Source organism: Sinohyriopsis cumingii, chromosome 12, assembly GCF_028554795.1.
Source record: "Sinohyriopsis cumingii isolate HCF-2022 chromosome 12, ASM2855479v2, whole genome shotgun sequence".
Taxonomy (NCBI): Eukaryota; Metazoa; Mollusca; class Bivalvia; order Unionida; family Unionidae; genus Sinohyriopsis; species Sinohyriopsis cumingii.
Genome location: NC_142972.1, coordinates 58634180 through 58654236, shown reverse-complemented (window position 1 = coordinate 58654236; position 20057 = coordinate 58634180). Strand labels below are relative to the sequence as shown.

Genomic DNA, 20057 nt, shown 5'->3' with positions numbered 1-20057 from the left:
AACTGGGCCTTCAGCACCATTGCCTTGATAGTTATTGTCTTGGCTTTATCCATGATCTTGAGGTTAGTAGCCTTATCATGCCATCAGATCCCAAGGATGGACCAGAGAACCTGCACACGAAATGCATCCAGCTGCTTAATCTGTTGGTGATATACAGCACAGGTCCTGCAGCTGTAGAGCAAGCATTATACACATTCAATTTGGTGGGTAAGGTAACTTTTGATGGGTGAATAGTCTGTTGCAACATCTTCTGATGATTGACCTTCTTTACTGATTCTTGCAGAGATTGTCAAGCGAACGATCAGTAGAGATGACACTAGGTATTTGAAACTGCCTTGAATTTTCAGTTGAGTGATGTCGATGGGATTGTGGTACACTGGTGTTTGAATCTTGCTAGAAAGGAACTTCACTCATGCCAAGACTAATTGTGAGGCTTCGGAAAACTTGTTGAACATTGTCTCCAGATCACTTGTGTTGTGTACAATGAGGGCACAGTCATCAACAAATAGAGCTTCTTAGGTGAGAAATTACAGCATCTTCATTTTGCAGCGATTCATCACAGGTCAAAGAGTAAACCATCAAAGCTGGTATCTGATATACACTCCGACTTGGAAATCCTGAATGGCACGGTTGAGGATGCAGGTTAAGAAGAGGTTGAAGAGGACCGGTACCAGGATGCAAGCTGTTTTAGCCTTTTCAAGTTCCTGAATGGTTCAGATGGGTTGCCATTTGCAAGAATCGGTCCTTTCATGCCATCATGGAAGAGCCAGATAATCTGGATGAATTGACGCGGGCAGCCATACCTTGCTAGTAAAGACCAGAGGGCCTCTCTGTTGACTGTATAGGTCCAAGTTTTGCTCAATACATTTCTCCTAGACATGCCTGACATTGAAGATCATATCCACCCTACTGTGTCCTGGACAAAAACTGCACTGGGCCTCAAGTAGGTTAGCCTCTAACACAGTAATTAGTCGGTGCAAGATTATTCAGGTAAATATCTTGCCAGCGTTGGAGAGGAGGGATATATCCCTTGTACTTGCTGTATTCAGCTTTGCTGCCTATGCTCTTAAAGAGGGAAAGATCAAGGCATAATTGAAGTCTTCTGACATTATTGCATGTTTCAGGATGCTGTAGTATATATCACGTTAATCTTTGATTGCAGTGGGTCTTGCTGCTTTGTAAACTTCCACTGGAATGGCATACTTTCATGGAACCCTGTCCTATGTCAACTGGCGTATGGCTTTCTTGATTTTGTAAGCCGAAGGTGGCAGATCAAGTTCCACCCAGACTGTTGGGGGATCTGTTCGAGAGATGTGTGGTTGACAGAGGATGGCATGTTTAGCAGCCAACTAAAGTGCTCAGTCCAGTGATATACTATTTATAGCTGAGTATTGGAGCTCACAATTCATCGATTTTCAGACAGATCCACTGAATCAATATTGAGTTGATCAAGCCTAGCTGGTACAAAAAATGTCAGGAAAATAAACATGCAGTTGTTGAATTAAACAGGTCCAGCTTTCTCAAAACAACAAATAATTAGGTCCGAAAACAAACTTGCATTGAATGTTAAATATAGAAGCAAATAATGTACATGATGGAAAATGCCATAAGGAACTGTCTGCTCCCATCCAGCAGGGGCAAATAAAAATAGGGCAAAATATAGTTTTACCTCAGCACCCTAAGCTGGCCATAAGGAACGGGTGTCCAACTTAACGGTATATATAATCAGACGATATACTTTTGTCATAAATGGTTGAAATATACTGTCACAGGGCAAGTGGAAAATCCATAGTTTTTATTAACTGCATATATTAAATAAATGAGATAAAGAACTTGAAATACAACAATGATCATGTAGAAAAAGAAATCATAGAAGGTACTTAACTACGATTAAGAAGATCACACAGTTGTCCAGCCTAAGAAAAGTTGCACGCACTAGTCACTACATATTAATAAAATAATGCCGTCGTTTGAAACTATGGAGCTGCACCAGTACACATAATCCAATAAGATCCACCGGAAAATATATGCAGAATTAAGCAGGCACTTGTGTGTTTTAGATACTATTGAAAATTAGTAGAAACTATTAAACTATTCGGCAGGTCAGACATAATTGGACAGCCTACTTCCAATATTATGTAGCTTAAGAAATATAATGGGCACTTAGTGTGAGATGCTCTTTAAAAACAAAACAAATTAGGGATAAAAGTATTTTGGGTAGATCATTCATTACCTGTAAGCAAAGATAACAAAATATAACTGGCGTGTTTCTTAAAAACGAACTAAAAACAAACTGTAAATATTGTAGATCTGACTGTATCTGACATCGACAGTTTGCGCGAATCCAATATAGGAGTTTTAGCAGGGACTTGAGATATTATTCTACTCCAAGGAGATAAAACGCATGTTTTAGATAAATTTGCATCTGTATTTTAGTACCAAAAATAGATGACACGAGGAAGTTGTGGAAAAAAGCAAAGAACAGAATTTCACGCCAGGTACCAAACATTTAAGAAGTTAAAATAGTTGCCATCACAAAATTAATGTAAATGGATTGATTGACGTCTTTAGTCTTTAATCGTTTTGCCATGATTGGCATTCAAGACTTAGTTTACTGTTATGGTTAAAAATTATGACCACTAGAAAATCCAAGGATTGTCCCGATTTCCTGGCCCTCAAGGATGCTTGAAACGTTTTGTGTTAATACACACACACACACACACACATATATATATATATATATATATATATATATATATATATATATATATATATATATATATATATATATATATATATATATATATATATATATATATAGTAAATGATGTGCAGTCATCAGTTAGACTATCCACTGACGATGCTACACTGTATATAATAATTGAAATCCAAGAAAAGCTGGACGAAATCTAAAATTGGATATTCAAGAAGTACATGACGGGTACAGTTAGTGGCTACAAACTTTTAACCTAGATTAAAAGGATCCATGTTATAATGCAAAAGCGTAATCCAAAATGACAATCCCATAATGCAAATGGATAGTAAAGGTGTTCAAAAACGTGTCCCAATATAAACGTGTGTATTCCATTGCTAGGTGATGCCGTTTGTCACGTACATGTCAAGCATTTGTCTGAAAAGACTTGGTAGAAAGTTAATACTTTGAAGAAATTCAACAGTAGATTGGATCGCTTGTCCTCGGTAGGAATCTGTACATTTTATACACTTCCCTTGTTTGACAATTATGTTTGTGTCTGTGATAATTATACTGTGCCAAAACAAGAATCATTTGAAAACAAATTTTGAAGCAATGAAAATAGTAACAGGTGTGCCAAGAATGCATACTACTATATAACTATATAGGTATTCCTGGCGGGAGAACTTCAATTATCGATGTTACAGGAATAAATTAACTTAATTGTTTAAAACTGTACAGTGCTTTGCTCCACACAGCTTACAAGATCAAGTTTGTTATCAATGAGACCTACGCCACTCCGTCGTCAAACAATATTCGGCCCCCTTTCCGTAGAACTGTCTTGTATCAAACCTGATTTATATCTTTTACAGCTCAAAAGAGGAAGACAAAATAAGTCAACATCTCAAAGCTTAACCAGATAAGGATAAATATTTAACTCCTTGGTATTATTAGGTTGGTGATCAGGCAATTCAAGTCCATGTCGGAACTAAATGCAGTTGTTTAAATAATGATTTATTTTGTAAATCATGTTTCCAACAATAGATACTGTACATGCAAACATATCGCACTAGATGAATACTTTATGTTAGGTTGTCAAAAAGATGCAGCTCCAATATAATTATTTTTACACTACCGGCTCAACTTAAAATTTAAGAAATTTTTATTCGGCAATTTCATGCTAACTTATTAAAACATTTTAAGACTAAACAACGACTCAAAACCTGTTTACCCCATCTTTTATTCATTGTATTTCTGCAATAATGACATAATACTCAAATTCATCTCGTACATATATTTATTTCCTTATGATCTATATAATTTCAATCAGTAGACAAAAAATGTTGGAATTTATTTGTTATAATGGAGACAGCTTTTAATAAGCTTCCAGTTTTGTACTGAAATCAGATATTTGCATCATTTCAATTATATGTGAAGATGTTTTTTGAATAACATTTGTTTAAACTATGAAAGAGGACAAGAACCAAGTCGTTTACAACAAAAAAGTCACCAGTCCAAGATGCAGTCTGAATAACAAGCTATTAATAATCATATTTGAACATTTCCTCAACACGAATGCTTCAATACACTCACGAATGTTATTTCATGATTACAATCATTCGCTTATATTTGAAAAATAAATTCAATTTTTTTAAAATTCAGACTCGAAATAATTGAAGCAACCTACTTTATCCATTGAGGGATTTCAATCTTTAATTTCTGTAATTTACTTCATCCTGCTACAACTCTGTGTTGCTATATGAAGTAACATGAAAACCAGATAGTTTTGTTTAAATGCAACAAATAATTTATTTCCCTGTGATACAAAGTGAAAATTTAAAAAGAAATTAAAGCATTGTTAATTAAATCCCCAAACATACCAAACAGTGTATCACAAGTCTAACTGTAAGAAGTTTCATTTCATAGCCAGTAGTGTTAAAAAAAAATCCAATATTTAAATGTGCTTATGTGTCTGTAGTCCCCAATATGCTAATGACCTGGAATGTGGAGATATGTTAAGTCTTTTGATTATCACAATAATATAATCCACCATATCCTAAACAGAATTCAGTACAATTCTAAACTAATGATTGAGACCAAAGACTATTCATGAGCATTTTGTAATTCCAGTGAATAATTTAAATAAACAATTTCAATCAAATTAAAAACTGATGACTGATTCTGCTTCAGATGTTTAGGTATGAATTGATAATTTTGAAGTAAACAATATTAATATAAACGCCTTTGACACAATAACGGAGCCAGGATGTAGGTCAATTTCCATTTTAAAACATACAAAATTGTCAACAAGATTAGGAATTTCCAAGTGAAAACGAATGTCCTTGATTCAAATAAGCATGGCTACCTCCATTGATGAAGATCTGAATGTTTAATCAATCATAGATAAATAACACCTATATTATGTTGTTTACAAAATAAATGCTGCGAGTCATGTAGACAATTAACTTGATTTTGGACAAATATTTGCATCATATGTAATGGTGGAGAAAAGCCAACAAACAATATAAATGAAATATTCATTACATTCCCTTCATTTCTTCTCGACTACAAAACTATACACAATAAAAGCAAGTAAAGATTATGTGTTGAAGCCAAGCAAGGAAGAGGGACTATCACACATCTGTTCGTCAAATGATATATTTTGCCAAATAACATAATAACATTTCTTTCGTTGTATAACCGCGCATTGCAGACGCTGTAAACCCAGATTTCCCAAGCACAATTTATCAGTATTACAGATGCATTTTTGATACTCAATAGATTTTTCCCCCGGAAATTTGTTTCCACATGATGTTTAGCTTAAGGTTAAATTGCCGAGCAGAAATTAATAAGAAAGAGGCAATATTGGTAAGGAAACGTCACCAATGACTACCCAAACTAAGCTGTACAACTGAAATGTATCCCGAGGGCAACTCCTTGAAAATTATACAACTGGGAGCCGTAAACAAATGTCAGACAGTTACTAAATGTTGAATAGTAAACATTTCAAATCCTGAAAATGGTTCATAGATGAAATAAGGAAGTAAAGATATTACTGTTAGAGTAATACGAGAAATTGAACTTATACATTTAGGTATTAAAATATTTAAGTAATATGTATCTTAAAATTCTTTTACTACCGAAATTCTTAATAACGGCAATTCCATAATAAATACTAGATACATGTCAGAAGTAAACACGAAACCTAAAATTAAAATAGAAACCCGTGTCTTGCTTTATTGGTTCTTAAACCTGTCTTTTACATGCTGCTATGTAAACCCAAGGAATCTGAGTTTCAGACGCTCTGTAGCCTTGTCACGTTTGCACCGGCTTACTGGCTACCTATACGAACTGCCCATGGTCTTAAATACTGCAAGGTAACCTATAAACGGAAATGGCAGAGACTTACAAACGCTACACACATTACACACACACACACACACACACACACACACACACACACACACACACACATATATATATATATATATATATATATATATATATATATATATATATATATATATATATATATATATATATATATATATATATATATATATATATATATATATATATATATATATATATATATATATATATATATATATATATATATATATATATATGTCATGCCGCAGACATTTGGCATCATATCCCACCCAGTCACATAATCATGAAAGCAGGCCGACCAGTCCTAACACTAAACTTTTAATGCTGAGTGCCTACCGAGGCAGCAGCTAGTACCATTTCTTTTATAAGTCTTTGGTATTACTCAGCCGGAGTTCGAACCCGCGACCTCCCGCATTCGAGGAGGACGCTCTAATCACTTAGGCCACTGGAGCGGTGGGAATGTTAAGAATAGAAGGGTCGGCTTCCAGCAGGAGTGTACACATGGGTGAAATTAAGAGGTATTTCGGACCAAAGGCAGTCAAACAAATGTAAACGAGAGTATAGATTTTGTGGTTGATTCTACTGCAAACAGGTAACCTCTGGAGTTTGTAGAAGATGTGGGGTGATATGACCAGCTTTTGGTGCTCTAAAAATAATCCTAGAAGTGGTGTGATTTGGACCTTTTGAAGGCTCTATAGAAGACAGCGGCTGGACAGGAAGAAGAGTGTTACAATAGTCAAGTCTAGAATGTACTAATGAACACAAAACGGTTTATGTGACATCAGCTGTAAGAAGATTGCAAATAGAGCTGATGCGTCACATCTTTAGATATGCTACTGTGTACGTGATCGTGTTCAGGACATGCTGGTGAGGTGTGTATGTGTGTGTATGTATAAGTGTGTGTGTGTGAGAGAGAGTTATCAAAGGTAAAACTTAGTCTAAATTTAATTGGAGTGTCACCGTTATTAATTGATTGTAGTAGTTGTTGAGCTTGAGAAATGATTTGTGAGGCAACGAGCATAGCTTCAGTTTTATGATTGTTCATTTATAGCTTATTACGCCTCATTCATTACTTAACATCAGAGACATACGTCTCTATGCATTAGATAGTGGAATTGATATTTGGACATCTAGATTTGTACAGTTAATTGTCAGCAGCTAGCAGCAGGTGGGACACAGCATGACGGTTTATATCACTTCAAAGGGCATTGTGTACAGAATAAAGAGAATTGGTCCTAGAACAGAACCCTGTGTGACACCATACCAAAAGATTATTTGGGCTGGTATGTTTACAATTTAAAGAAACAATCTGGTTTATTTCAGTTAGATATGACTTGAACAATAATAAAGCAGTACTGTGGATGCCAAAAGCATAATGCAGATGGTGAAGTAAGATATCATGGTCAATTGTATCAACGGGTGTGGATAATTCAAGGAGTTTGAGAACTAAACCCTTACCATTATCCAAAAGCAGAAGTCATTAGCAACGTTTAGGTGGGCATTTTCAGTTCTGTGGCAGGTGCAATATGCCGACTGGAAATTACAGAAGAGATAACGTAAATTAAAGTGAGATTCAATTTGAGACAGAACATCTTTTTCTAAGACTTTTGACGTGTATGAGAGATTTATAATAGCAGTTTTAAAATGTGATGGGAAAACACATGTAGAAAGAGACCTATGTATGACGTCAGTCAGAGCAGGTAGGATAGCATCCAAACACTCAAATAGTAGTGGAGTAAGAACTGGATCAGGTTCACATGACTTGCGGGCACACTTCTTTTGGATTGTCCATAGAAAATCTGTTGATATAGGCTGAAATGTTGTGCATGATAGTAGTTGAAATGCTTTATCATAGATGTAAGATGAAGATGGTTCAGGTTGTCTGATGATGTCGAGTTGATCTCTTACAGTTTTCACTTTGTCGTGGAAGAAATTAGACTGTCTGGTGAGGCTGTGGCTAGACTTTAGATTTGTTCCTCGCTAATAATTTGTCTGTGATGCACAAATGGTGTTCTCAGATGGTACACTCGGTGGTGTTTGTATTAGAATTACTTTATTTTGCTGCATGAATAAGATGTGTAACGTTCCTTTGGGTAGCTTCATAGATCTGTTTATGCACTGTTGGACCATATGACAGCCATTGTATATCGGCCTTAGGACATTCCTTCTCGGCGGCATGCATCATAAAGCTTATGCTGCTGCACCATTGAGGACATATCGGCACTGAGACTTGACTCGAGGTTGTTGTTGCATTTGTACAGTTGTTATGCATGAACTCATGTTGAGGTATTCTATGTTATGATAACAATTGTAATCAGATATTTGAATCTTTGATTACACATACGAGTTGATGTGATAAAGGTTAAGTTTATAAGGTTACACGGAGTTATTTAGAAACTATAAACAAAGTATCTGGTCTACTCATGATCAATCTTTAGACCGTATTTCTAATCCTTATCTTTTCCAACACCAATAATACAAAAATAATTCACACAAAACGTAGAATAAATAGTATTTAAATATTTTAACCTATACAGGAACTGATCAGCTGGTAAACTGTAAACGCTGGTAAATTGTAAATATTCTCGGCAAGTGATGTGAAGTCGTGGTGTTTTTAAAACATGTAAGTATGTTTTGTGCTTTCAATTGTATTGTTTTAAATGTACGTCTATATTCTTCCATGAACAACATGCTATTGTGTGGACATATATATTCATTACACTATGAATTGCTTCTTTTCAAATGTCAATGTTTTTCATAAATAGGTTTCCACTTTTTTCATCAGATGTGACAACTGTGATCTGAGAAGGAGAGAGGGTTACAGAGCTAGAATTGTAGGAGGTCGTGTGCGTTCTTGAGTCAGTACTCTTTTTTTCTTGAAGGGGTCGTTTCATTTTAGTTATCTTCTTTGAATGTGAAATATCCCTCGAAATATCACTCTCTTCGTCTGGTCGGTTTTTAGCTTCTTATTTTAACATTGGCATTGGGATTCCATTTTAAAAGTGAACTAATAATTACACCGCTACTTCTCGCAGGTCTCAAAATGGTTTGTTTTCTGTATTGATTATTGAATCAGTCACTTATGACTAAATTACGTTATGTTTATCACACTCAAGTCTGGAATAGTGTTAAAGACTAAACCATTTTTAGCAGGAATCCCCAGCGAACGATTTCAACAATATAAATATCAAAATGATCCTGGCTATTATGAATTTAAAACATCAGCAATAATGAATCTCCAACTAAAAAAATATGGCATATGAATCTCTTGAGGATATTATTTTGATGCTAGTCAATTTCAACAATGTTTAACGATCCCTCTCACAAAATATTAGATAAAACTCGTCTAAGTGAACAGATAGAATATTATGTACATGTTCATCGTCTCAAAAAAGATTTTACAGACTCCAAATATGCTGATTAACAATTTTCTCCAAGTTTGTTTTTTATTCTAGGTGTTATTCTATGTGGAAAATTGCATTCCTACTCAACACATCCATAACAACGGCTATTTCTATAGCAGTTTATTTTTCCTATCAAATTGAACGATGGACTGAATTAATATTTGTGTACTCTGATATCTTCGTGTCGAAATCAAGAGACAAACCGATTATTACATTGATGTGAATGACGAATGCTTGTAAGTGAAAGTCATTGTTGTCAAAATAGAGAGTGCTCGGGAATTCACATGTGCCAGTTTTTGTAGAATACGTTCTGTAGAATAGTTTCACAGTGTATTCTGTCGTGGTCAGTTAAATTTGACGTATGGAATAGACTCGCCATAAGTTGTTGACTGCGAGGACGAAATCTGTTCTATTTTGGGCATGAATGGAATTTTAATTAGAATTCGCTTAGTTAATGGTTATGCCAAATAAGAGTGCAATATTAATGCAAGGTCAATAGCGGTAAAATGACCAGAGTCGAGAGGAAGCAGGGAAAAATTTTGGGACGTCGTGGGTCATTTGAAACAGGCATCATAAAATTATATTTTCCAGAATATCTATTAATAAAGGCAGACTAAAAGGATTATTATAACTAGCTTGAAATGAGTTGTTATACACTCCGGATTTTCTGTTGCTGATAAGTCAGGGTGATCTAGCAATCAAGATCTCATTATTGGGATAATAATTTATATTTATCACATATTAGCCTTTTGCAAACATAAAATATGCACATGAACGTAAACCAAAACTAAGTAATATCAGACATATTTTAAAAACTAGAGCAATATTGATATGTGATTGAAAATGAAATAGAATCAATCAAAAACAACACATTCGATGTTTGTGACAAAATATGAATCCTTATCATTCTTGAATCTGTGTCGAATAACTACTAAGAAAATAACTAACAATCCGAAGAAGACAAAGTAAAGGAAAGAATGAAAAAGGAAAAATATAACCACATTTAAAAGAAATGGCGAAAGTGGGTACGCATAAACATGTAAAGTCTCACAGGTAAAAATATAATCTATCATCTTATGTAGTAGTTCACATTGCCAACATCTTGTTACAACCATGCGTTTCTAAACGCAATACTCAATTTACATATATCTTCTCCTGCTATAATTTATAATTTTTAACCTGTATTTAATAATCCTAAAACGTTTTCTAGTAGAAACACTCCTCAGATCACTATATACATCGTATTCTGTGTTGTCTACATTAACTGAAGAAAATAAGCCCACAAATTAACTCTTACAAAAACATTACCCGATCTTCTATTCTGTATCATTGTTCTGGTGTAATTAGAGTATCAAATAAATTGTATAAAACGTTTCGCGCTATATCAGAACATGCATACAATTACTTAGTGTAAACAATGATTTCATTGTTTTTTCTGCTAAAGATTTTTCAGATTACGTTAAAAACCAAAACCTCCCTTATATAATTCCAAAATATTTAAATTTAGTAACAACTTAACTGTCATAATACAATTTTTCCTTACTCACGACTGATTATGAATATCTATATATTTTGTAGGTCGTCGTACATGACTGTATCAACATTATGCGTAATTGTGTTCTTCACTGTAAATAGTAATGATCAAACAAAATAAATATATTAGGTAGCAAATTTTTTACACGGCTATCATATTCTAGTTTACGATATTAAGAGTGTTGATTGCATAGGATCTATAAATATGTATTGGTGATTAATTAATAATAATGCTTTAAGAATGTGGGATAATTGCGAAATGTTACGTAACGAGTTTGCGTTTTCATCCGTTATGCTTGCCTATAAATGTGTAGGGCTGGACAAATTTTTCAATTTTATTTTTTCCGTTCTTGCTTTAGCATCAATCTGCAGATTTCTTGTATTGTTGTGATTAGATATTATTTAAAAAGAAGTATTTGTTTATATTATTCATTCGAATTACAAATTGCTCATTGGACAGAAATAGTGTTCTGGGACTGGCGAAATTATTCAAATGAGTTGTGGATAATGGCATTGTGATATATTAGGACTGTTGACAGACAAGTACATTGGAGGATCTGAAATTCATTCGAAACATTCGATTCTTTTGGACTTGAAAAGAACTTTTTACGACTGTTTTGGATTCGATTCACAATACAGTAAGTCCCTCTTAAATTTTAATTCTATAACTTTGATAATTAAATTCGTTTTACCTTTAGAAAACTTATTGGTTTTGTTTCTTTATGTTCCTTAGTTCACAGAGTACTAATCATCATTCCGAAAAATTATAAACATAGTCATTGGTTAATGTATTTTATATTAATTTCGATTATGTTACTTTAGTGCATCTTATCTAATGTGTACAACATCGTCAACATACAATAATAAGAACACCTTATCGCACTAATGTGTATACCATCAATACAATTTTCAATAAAGATAAACGTTTCTCTACGCATCGAATAAGCACTAAAAATGAAATGGTGTTAAACATTTCCCTTCTCTTACGCCAGTTTTGAAAAAATTCATATGAAAGATCATTACTGTAATTAACTTTGTTACCTACAGTACTGCACATGGATTTCATTATATTGAATATCATACTTTTAATACCAATTTTAACAACTTCAACCACATTAAATTTCTTACAAAATAACCGAATACCTTATAAAACTCAATAAATGTAATAAATAATTTCCTAATTGAATTAATTAGATACGTAATTAGCATGTGGACTGTAATATATTATCAGTAGTAGGCATATCTGAGTCCAGACAAAGTTACGATGTATATATAATTTACAAGGTCACTAACCGGGTTCCGTGTAGGAAAGGGTATGATATAACGTTCTGACCATTACTGTGGAAAAATACCAGTATCAAAATTAACACTAATTAAGGCCTGCAAATAAGGCAGCATCTCTGTTCAATCATATGTTACAAACTCGTTCAATATTTTATTCTGACCAAAGTTTTTGTCAAGTTTTAATTGATTAATAGCTTTAGAAATGTCGACTCTTTTTTATAGATATATTAGGTTCATCAAATTAAAGCTCGCTATCTTCAAGTGTATAGTTAAATATTTCTAAATTTCTTCTTCTGGTACAATGAATCAACAGCCCTCAGAGAAATTGAATGATTTCTGCAAATTCATCGGAATAAATATTAGTGTTATCTAATACTATTTTCCACAATATTTTGACGTTTTATTTCGATCTTTAAGCAACTAATTGAGAGAGAGGGAGAGATTCGCCGATTAAAATGAAACGATGGACATTGAAAACTTATTACATTTATTTTGCCATCTTGTAAATGAACAATAAAATCAAGAATTATATTATATTAAACTCATCCGTATTTTCAGTTGTACATATTATTATAATAGTGTACATATATCAATTCCGCAAATAACACACTATGAATATGTTACAGATCAAATAAGAATGTAATATTCTAGGTAAATTTAGGTTGGACTTCAATAATGATTCGCACTGTGAAATCAATTTTTCTTCAGCAGATGAACTCATGTCTGTTTTTGTTCAACAGATGAACTCATGACTGTTTTTGTTCAACAGAGTAAAACTCAAGAAGCAGTCATATTTGTACGAGGATCTGTCTAAATATTTGTTAAGTAAATTCAATTATCAAAATTTTTCAAGTATATATATTTTCATCTCCTGTCCTGTCTTCAGAATGGTCCAAACGTACAACAAAGTTATATAGAATGGCTTTGTACAAATAGCACCACATTACTGTCATAATGCGTTGATAAATTTGGAAACGATGCTAATATAACTACGTCAGCGGTCGAAATGAGCGGCTGCATATATCATCATAGATGATGCAACATTTAATCGAGATATAAAAAAAAATCAACCGGGATGACAGGAAAGAGGCGCATACTAAAGGAAACGTATGCGACCCGAGTGTAAAGAGCGAACAGATTAAATAAAGTTGGAAGAAAACCGCTGTTATACAATTTATAGACAATCGTCACACGTGTGTGACTAGTCATACGTAGTATGTGAGACTCAGATAGTATTGGCAGAGAAACTTCGGGTGCTTAAACAGCTTGAGTTCATATATTAATACCATTTTCAACATCAAGCGTAAGATATATTTGTATCCCACTTATACAAATACACTCTCTCACAAACATACTATCTCTTTCTCACACACACACGATGTGTCATATACACTCACTCTCTCATACACGAACTCACTCAATCTCTGCCTCTCTCTCACTATCTCTCATACATACTCTCACGCACTCTCACACTCTCTAACTCTAAGTCAGTCACAGTCACTCTCTCTCCCTCCCTATCTCTAACTCACATTCTCCCTCTCTCACACACTCTCATACACTCTTACTCTCGTACACTCCCGATCTGTTATATGCTCTCTCTCTCTCTCTCTCTCACACACACACACACACACACAGATACACACACACTCACACTCTCTAAAACTGTTGTCCCTTGACCTTGCATGAGAGAAACCATCGATGGAAAATCTGTCATTTATGCCGCTGAAGATTTACCGTAATTTATGTGATCAGTGAGATGATAATATACTGATTATGCTACTTGGTGGGTTATATGATATTTCAGAATGAATAGAACTCCTGTCGTGGATTTATGTGAGAAGACCATCTACCAAGTATTTAATTAAGAGAAAGTAAAGTACATATTCGATTGATTAGATAACTTGCACATAATAGTATGCAAGAAATAAATGTATTGAACTGAAAGGCGAGTAGGATAGTATTTTTATTGTGTAATTCTATCTTCAGAAGTTGAAACACTGACATAAAAACTCTTGATTTAGAATACATTCTTAGGGCTTAATAAGTAACGAATTCCCTACCTTCCTGCTTTAATTTATTGCATTGCGTTTCTTAAATTTATCTTAAAATCTTCAGAAATGTGAATCATGTGGAGAATCCAAAAGAGAAAGGAGAAGAATATTGAAACTGTCCCTGATGCTGTTATTGAAACCGATGATGCCGATGATGATGCGCTATTCATTTCGCAGAAGTCGTAGGCGGAACAAGATTAAATTGTAGAAAAAATAAATGAAGGCATTTATGCGCAAATCAGATTCAAGTGTGGAACTCTTAAAAACTTGCCTTCAAAGGAAAAATCATCACATTATGTCAAAGGTCTCAAAGATGCTCGGTAGGCTCTGTTTGATCAACCAAAATATAAAAGATATGACTGTACTGATTGTCGATTGGCGGAACGTTTACCTCGAACACGTACTGCTCCTGTGGCAGATAAGTTGTGGGAAGAAATGTATAATACATACCATGTCATTGAAGTAGAGAACAATTACACGGACATGAAAGCCTGCATATCTAAATGTGCACTGAAGCGTAATTATGACTCTTAGCTCATCTCAGTGTCTGAATTCTCTTCGCAGCACAGATGAAGATGCCGATAGAATGTGCACAATAATTATGCAGCTAGCAATAACGAATGAGAATTTCGACGAAATTTTTTTCAGTTGGAAAAACAGCTAGGTGATATCACCACATGGAGAGAAAATGATATTCAGAGACTAAAGACATACTGAATGGGGGAAAAACGTAGAATTGTCAAGAAGCCAACACTCATATAGAACAACTTAAAGCAAAAGAGGAAAATTAATCGATGATATCAAATGAATGTATATTTAGATGCCAGCAATGGCAAACCGGGAAAACGAGATAACAGGAATCATTATGTTCAGATATCAACAATGGCAACCCTGGAAACACAAGATAAAAGGAATCACTTCATAGGTACGCCAACATGTAGATGAGATCTTGAAAATGATAAACTGTAATGAGGGAAAGTGAGGCAGAATTTATATAAGACTCGACCTTTGATACAATCAGAACAACGGAGAAAGTGGAAGAAATGTAAACTTACAACTGAAATAAAACCATGATTTATCAGCATGCAAGGAGAGTAGATGTGGTACCTCCCCTACAATTCATCATGAAAATATAGTATCTTGTAAGAAAGAAATACCCAAAGAGCCTTCTACAACTCTTGCAGCAAATTCCTCTGGGAATGGCCCAGCTATATATATACACGGAAGGATTTCCCTCCATTTTCACGCAAAGATCTGACTAACGTGATAGCAAATGTGAGAAATAAACAGCAAATGTGTGAAATAAGCAGCAAATGTGAGAATGAACAGCAAAAAGAAGGCACAAATTAAAACGCAAGAGAGAGTAAAGCAACTTAAAACCAGCAAACGAGATTAACATGTACAAAACGAATTAACATACATATAAATAAAAATAGCACAGATAAAGCACAAAATGTGCTCCTCAAATCAATAGAAGATCAAAGAATGCTACGGAATGATGAGTGGAAACAATAAAGACATATTAAGACCATAATTACGAGACACAATCAAAAGAACATCAAATCAGTTGATTTTGAAAAAGCCATAAGAAGCAAAATAAGACGTATTTTGTTGTCCAATGTCAAGTCAAGAAAGAATATAGGTTATGTAAGGGCAGCTATTACAAGCCATTGCAAGGAAGAGGGTGTGACGGTAACATTCCAGCTCCTGGCCTTCGCGATTCCCTTAGCTTCGGAGTCCGGAGGACCATGTTTTCCACTAACAGGAGAAGGGGTGAAGGCGGGCCACTGGTTCCTTAAAACCAGTCGCTTCGGGCAGATGGGACTCGTAAACATTGGATGGTAGCTCATCTAGGAGAAGGAAAACTCCAATTTTAAATCCTCTGCTGCCTTGCGGCTATACCCACTCATGGAAAAGGCTAAGGGAGTAAACCCCGACAGAAAATCCAAAGACGGAGTCGCTAAGGCGGTCTGACATTGACATCAACTTCATTCCGGCAAATCCCGCTGTTGGTGCCAAGCTGTATCGACATTCTTTGTTCCCTTGGGTCCACCAGTTGCGTGGAGAGGGGGAATATGCTGCATGGGCAACAGCTGATTCTCCATACCACCCTGCCCAGGCTTCATTCGTTGGAAGTTACATCAAGAAATGAGAAAAGCGCGCTGACAATGGATACGAACAAGAAACGTTAGAGGCACAGACTGTAACAGCAACAGAAAATATAAAGATGCACGAAGAGAACTCAGGTAATGAATATAATGATTGCGTCAAGATGAATGCTATGTACGAACAAAGCAAATTAAAGGCGAATAAAATGTGATACTATTAACGAGGAGGAGATATTGCGGCATATCAAGTCTCTAGAAATAAAAAGAATCAATTTCGTGTCCAACAGCATTTAAAGCATGATGGAAAGCATATAATCAGGCAGTTAGCTGCCATTTTTAATTATATTATCCAGTTTGAGTATTTTCCCCAATGCATAAAGATGTGGGATGATTATACCGATACAAACAAAATGGTAAAGATAAACTGGATCCGGTGAATTAACGTTGTATAACACTGACATCATGTCTGCGAATAGTGTTTGAAAATACATTGATTACCAGAATTAAACAATATTTAGACAAAATAAACTTTCCACATCCTTAGTTTTGTCAGGAAGCTGGAGTTATCTCTGCTGCATTTACCCATCAAGAATGTATGATGCACTATATAAATCATATATCTAATAAAAATGCTGTTTTTTCGTTACACTGTGGCATTGTTGACTATTGAACATATCGTAATATTCGGGAATGAATGAAGAAAACAACAACAACCCCCCAAAAAAAACAAAAAACAAACGTAGACTAATAGCCTATTCCTACACACGGGACCGCTCCAGTGGCCTAGTGGTTAGGACGTCCGCCTCGGATGTGGGAGGCCGTGGGTTCGATCCCTGGCCGAGTCAAACGAAAGACTTCCAAAAATGGTATTAACAGCTGCCTCGCTTGGCGCATTAAGATGTTAGTTTTAGGACTGGTCGGCCTGGTGTCAGGATAATGTGACTGTGTGGAACACCATGCTACATGTCTGCGGCATGATGCCTCAGTGCTAGACATCACTATAAGTTGTCACACTGCAGACATCGTAGCGATATGACTGAAAAATAGCGATATGACTGAATTTGTTTTAAAGCAACGTTAAAAATCCAAATCACACACACACGCACACACACACCATTCTCACAATCAGTAAAGTGCTTGTGTATAGTGTAGAGGACGTATATTGAACACATTTCCGTTAGCAAGGGGAGTTGACAAAGGGCGTGTCATGTCCACTTTTCTTTTTCTTTTGTACATACATGATCTATTGAGCCAATTAATATTTACTATCTGCAGGTTACCAATAAATCAGGTGAACATAGCAAGCGTGCTTTTAGCACTGTATTCAGTTCTACGCTGAATGGATTATGCTTTATTATTATTATTATTATTATTAATATATATATATATATATATATATATATATATATATATATATATATATATATATATATATATATATATATATATATATATATATATACTCTTACAATTGCAATTTGTATTAATTCTACTGCTTTTTTATTTTCATTTAGCTTGTGGTTTAATATTTGCTATTATTTTTATAGTTTTCTTATATAATATCAATACTAGTTTATCATTCGGAATACATCGGCTATTTCAGTGAAACAAAGATACGATGCTTAGGATTGACCTCGAAGTTAGCGAATGTATTTTAGAGTTCCTGGTACGTAACTACTGATAGAACAGGGTTTTTTCTCCATTTTATGTTTCCACTGAAGGAGCAAAACTCTTTATTATAAAAAAATAAATTAATGAAATAAAACAAACTCAAGCAAATTGTTGTCTCACTTTCCCTCTAACGGAGTACATGTAAAACGTACGAGCTTCCAGAAATAATCGAATCAAACTTTCTATAAAAAGAATCACAAACAACATCATCATTATATATATATATATATATATATATATATATATATATATATATATATATATATATATATATATATATATATATATATATATATATATATATATATATATATATATATATATATATATATATATATATATATATATATATATATGTATGTATGTATGTATGTATGTATGTATGTATGTATGTATGTATATATATATATATATATATATATATATATATATATATATATATATATATATATATATATATATATGGATTCAGCTTGTAAAATCTTACAACAAGACACTTTGAAACTCACAATGTGATAGTAATGAAACATATTTTATATTACAATGTAAATTTCTGTTACCATTTAATATATTCATACTTTGATCACATTACAGTCACAAGACATCTTACAGATCATAGTTTCTCATTCCTCATTAAAAAAAAATGTGCATCTTCTGCCTTTGTTCACTTACCTAAGACAGTCACAGTTAGTCATAACATAAGTGTGCTTTGATCCATTTACTACATGCTGCATGAACCCTTCTTTACTTTAGTTTGCTGATTTTGTGTTTTCTAATATTATAACGAGTGCCCAAGCGCCCTTACACCTGAGTGATATTTAGTTATTTTTTCTCAAATAAAAAATACATAATCATTCATCCTTTATATTATTGTTTTATGCTTGGTAGTTTCTTTCTGCCGATTATATGTTGATTGTTATTTTCTCATATCACTGTTAGAAAGTAATGCATACAAATTTGTGTTATAAATTACAGTAGCTGTCACTAGTTCAACACCCGTATAGAACTTCGTGATGGACAAATACTATCTTTACGTAACTGTAACCTTTACTAATACTAAATTGTAATTCCTAGTATACATATATCACTTGGTTATAAATAAATTATAAACTAAACGTCAATTCAAACATACAATGACGCCAAGAAATCAAGAACTGGTGTGACACTTGAAAAAAAGGGTCGCGGTCTAAGATTACCCTTACTGCGATATGGTCATGGTTTTAGATAGCCTGGTATGTTTTGCTTGTCCAGTTTTGATTTACTTGATGCTACTAGGCGACTAAACATAACAAACTTCAGAAGTGTTTTCATGCGTGATCATTTGAAAATGGTATCATTAATCTTGATGGACGTTCTGGTCCAGGTACTCATTGGGTTGCGTACATGGTTCATCCAAGTGGAGTTGATTATTTTGATTCGATTGGATTGGTACCACCGAGATAATTTTTGCGATATTGTGGTTTAGCCGGTGACATAACAATCAGGTACTCTACATTACCAACACAGACAACAACGGATCCATAAATATGCGGTACTTAATGCCATGTCAATGTCATCAGCGCCGCCAAATAAAGTCGTTAACGAATACACAAGTGGTCATTTAAAACAGTTTAATTGTTTATAATGGTAGATATTTACGGAAAATCTGCTACACGTAATTGCTCAAGTGAATTTGATATATCTGCGTGTGTGACGCGAGATGAACTTTGCTGGTCTTAGTCGCCTCACCGGGGTTGATCTGGCTGAGATCGTTATTTTTCAGGATCAGCAAAAAGGGTTAAAGACGAGTAATATTAAGTAGCCCGATATTACCCTGCAAGTTTTAGGTGCAGCCAACGATACCATCGTGGTATTAATTGGCGGCGGATAAAAAGCTCGAATATATCACTTGCAGATTTTCATAGATATATTAATATATCAT

The 20057-nt window shown here is 34.3% G+C and overlaps 1 protein-coding gene across 1 annotated transcript in view; it reads left to right on the top strand.

Moving 5' to 3' along the window:
- The first annotated feature begins 7265 nt into the window (after positions 1 to 7265).
- Positions 7266 to 20057, top strand: part of LOC149786542 (uncharacterized) — a 73760-nt gene continuing 60968 nt past the window's right edge. Inside the window, exon 1 of the mRNA XM_089975946.1 lies at positions 7266 to 7368. Within this exon, the coding sequence (XP_089832072.1) occupies positions 7266 to 7368 (103 nt within the window). The remainder of the gene's footprint in view (positions 7369 to 20057) is intronic.